The 3,876-nt window shown below is 45.7% G+C and overlaps 1 protein-coding gene across 1 annotated transcript; it reads left to right on the forward strand.

Moving 5' to 3' along the window:
- Window positions 1-1,144: 1,144 nt before the first annotated feature.
- On the forward strand, window positions 1,145-3,400 carry LOC306938052 (thimet oligopeptidase-like; the record flags this gene model as incomplete). Its single annotated transcript, XM_079522075.1, has 1 exon — window positions 1,145-3,400. One exon carries the CDS (start codon window positions 1,145-1,147, stop codon window positions 3,398-3,400), a length of 2,256 nt encoding a protein of 751 aa, XP_079378201.1.
- Window positions 3,401-3,876: the final 476 nt, after the last annotated feature.

Consider the following 3,876-nt stretch of genomic DNA (forward strand, 5'->3'; position numbering starts at 1 on the left):
CTGAATGTAAGGATTGTGGTCAGTTGGGCCAGTCACTACCGTGTGTCTGGTCAGCCCAGCCTATGGGCTCCTGAGCAGCGTGAGCCTTTGTCTCTGTACTTTGCGAAATAAACCACCTGAGAAACAACGTCAAGCTGTCTGCTGTGTCTCAAACTTTTCTCCGTGCTCTCCAGTTTTTAGCAGAGTCTCTTTTTACACGGTGAGGACTAGAGTGTCCTTGAAATTAATATACAACATTAGTTCACCTGTGTATTGTTATTCCTGTGTCTACTTAAACCCTCAGTTCCTTATGTTTCTTGCTTGAGTATAGATGTTATGGTGTTATGTTCCAGTCCTGTTCATGTGTTTTGGATAATAAATCAGTGTTCATTTGACCTGCCCTGCTCCTGCCTGTCTGTTCTGCACTTCCACTTCCCACTTCCAGTTATGCAATGTTTTATTTATGCACATATTTGGAGATTACTATCTGTCTGTGTTCATTTTGTGCTCATATATGATATGGAGTTCTCTGGTGGCATGAGTATATGTCAGGAAGTGGAAGTGACATGTTTTTTATTTTCTTCATAGTCAGTGTGGCTGTGGCATATGAACATTTGAATCATTTACTCAATTTGAATCACGACACCATATGCATACATTTTTGTCCACAGATAAAAAAAAATCTCTAATTCTCAGTTAGTTATCCGACGCACCTGTCCTTTGTAGGTGTGCAGAAGGACTTTTTTCTTATTGTCCACAGATACCATACTTAATTTTTATCTTCTTATTTTTAAATTATTGTCTTTCACATGAGGACATTGTATTGATCATCACACTCAATAATGCCATCGCATGACATCAGAGGCTCACTGATATGCCCCTATATGGAGATCTCTGTATCTCAGTCCTTGTCCCTTTATGGCCATATATGGAGACTGGAGAGCCCTGATGTCATCAGTATATACCCATATATGGGCATGCCCCCTTTTGTGCCCATATATGGATCGTAGAAGGGAAAACCTCAACAAAGACAAGACCATAAGCAAAGTTAACCTTCACAGCTGACCATAACAGCATAGGCACAGCAACCCTCCAGAGGTCTGCAACATCCAACAGACTCCCTCACAAGAGAGCTCAAACAACAATGCGATTAATTTCCACTAACATGGGACCTACAGGAGAGGTGGGACCTACAGGAGAGGTGGGACCTACAGGAGAGGTGGGACCTACAGGAGAGGTGGGACCTACAGGAGACGTGGTTTTCAGCAGCCCTCCTCCTCACGTTTGCAACAAGAACCGCCTGTGCTGGGATCTCAGCCCGAAACAGTTCCAACAGATGCCAATTGCCAAGACCAGGAAGGTGTACGATGCAGTGGGTTTCCTTGAACTGGACAATGTCACCTTTGACAACAACCTGAAGGCCCTGGCCAACATGCAGGCAGGGTACCCCCTGTGCTGGGATCTCAGCCCCAAACAGTTCCAACAGATGACTGACGAGTTCATTGCCAAGACCAGGAAGGTGTACGATGCAGTGGGTTTCCTTGAACTGGACAATGTCACCTTTGACAACACACTGAAGGCCCTGGCCAACATGCAGCCAGAATACACTGTCCAGAAGAACATATTGATCTTCCTGTTTAATGAGGCTCCCAGTCAGAATGTGAGGACCGCCAGCTTAGATGCATGTAACAAGCTGCTTGAGTTTGACGAGGACATGGACATGAGAAAAGACGTCTATCAGAGAATAGTAGCTCTGGGGATGAAGGTGGATGAAGACAGTCTTACTCCAGAGGAAAAGCGATACATGGAGAGACTGCTTGGGGAAAGTATCAAGGAGATACAAGACAAGATGAAGCGTGTGGAGGTGGATGCACACAGACTTACTACAGAGGCATACATAGACACATATATGGAGACAAACATGGAGGCAAGAAGAAGAGCACTGCATCTCCCCAAAGAGAAACAAAATGAGATAAAATGCATTAACAACAAGATAAGAATAATGAACGTAGACAAAGTATGCTTTGAGAGGTTGGTGAATCTACGTGCTCAAAAGAGTGCTTTGCTGGGCTTCAAGACCTATGCTGACTTTGCCCTGCAGACAAGCATGGAAAAGTCTGCCAATACGGTCTCCATGTTCCTGGAGGAGCTGCTGGAGAAGCTGAAGCCGAATACAATACCAGACCTATCCACCAGAGAGATCCTTCCCGTACAGTTAAGGGAGTATTTTCCAGTGGACGTTGTGACCCAGGGTCTGCTGGACATCTGCCAGGACCTGCTGGGCCTGTCGTTCAGCCTTGTACACGACGCCCCCGTGTGGCATCCTGATGTCACTCTGTACAGTGTCACCGACAGCTCCTCTGGGCAGATAGTGGGACAGTTCTACCTGGATCTGTTCGAGAGAGAGGGAAAGAAAGCGACTCCTACAAGGGTATTCCCCCTGCAGCCCGGCTGTCTGCTGCCTGACGGGAGCAGACAGATAGCTGTTGCTGCCTGCGTGACCAACTTTCACAGAACCACGACTGCCAGTCCCTACCTTCTGCAGCATTACGATGTGAAGAACTACTTCCATGAGTTTGGTCATGTTATGCATATCCTCTGTGCTCAGACTGACTATGCAATTTTCAGTCCATTCACGGACTGGTACTCGGACTTTAAGTGGTACCGGGACTTTTCCGAGGTTCCATCCCGTATGTTGGAGAACTGGGTTTGGGAGAAGGAACCACTACAGAGAATATCCAAACACTACAAGACAGGAGCTCCGATTCCTGACAACCTGTTGGACAAACTGATCAAGTCTCGCTTCACAGTGCACAACGCAATATATGATATAATCTTTGCCAAATTTGATCAGGCTTTTCACAACCAGACTGGTTTGGTGGACCCGCTTGAGGTATATGAAAGGCTTAGAACGGAGATTCTACGAGACCCTGGTTATACAACGGCCAACATACCAACATACAACTACATACAATTTTATTCAGTGTACCTAGATGCATTCTACTATCGCTACATATGGGGCGAGGTGTTCTCCATGGACATGTTCCACACCCGTTTCAAACAGGAAGGAATCATGAACCCTAAGGTGGGTTTGGATTACAGGAACTGCATCCTGAAGCCTGGTTGTTCTGAGGACCCCTATGAGATGCTGAAGAACTTCTTGGGTCGTGAACCCAATCAGGAAGCATTCCTCCTGAGCGTTGTCGAGGTCCCAGCGCTTGTCTTTGAGCAAGAACCTGACACAGACGAGGAGTGGCCGGTACTATGTCGAGTTTTGGGAGAAGGAACCACTACAGAGAAAGGAAAAAACAGAGCAAAGCAGAACCAGACGAGGAGTGGCCGGAAAGGAAAAAACAGAGCAAAGCAGAACCGGACGAGGAGTGGCCGGTACTATGTCGAGTTTTGGGAGAAGGAGCTCTGAGCAAAGCAGAACCGTCGTATACGAAGCATAATGACATATGGCCCTCTCGTGCTGTAAACGCACAGACTGAACACAGCAGACACACGCTTCGCTCGGTACGGTAGAAAGGCAGCGCTGTGCTGAATGTACACACATTAAATCATACAACAATGTCACCTTTTTCATTCAATAATAATTAAAAATAAATATAATAATGTGAATTTGAAATTCGATAGGTTCAAATGCATGTGGGTTTTTAAAAGGAATATTCAAACGTAATGTCTGGCCATTTCTAGCAATCCTACTCCTGATTAGATTGATCCATTGATCCTCAAACTACACCCAAACTACTAGGCCTACACCCTAGAACAGGGTGTGAAACCATTTTTATGGGTCACTGTCATAACCCGGCCCGTTGGGCCATGACAAATGGAGGAGGACGCAGTAACAGTGTTCAAATAACAATACTTTATTCACAAAAAGGTAACTAATACTAT

This window comes from Electrona antarctica (genome assembly GCF_951216825.1).
Source record: "Electrona antarctica genome assembly, chromosome: 15".
NCBI classification, from domain to species: Eukaryota; Metazoa; Chordata; class Actinopteri; order Myctophiformes; family Myctophidae; genus Electrona; species Electrona antarctica.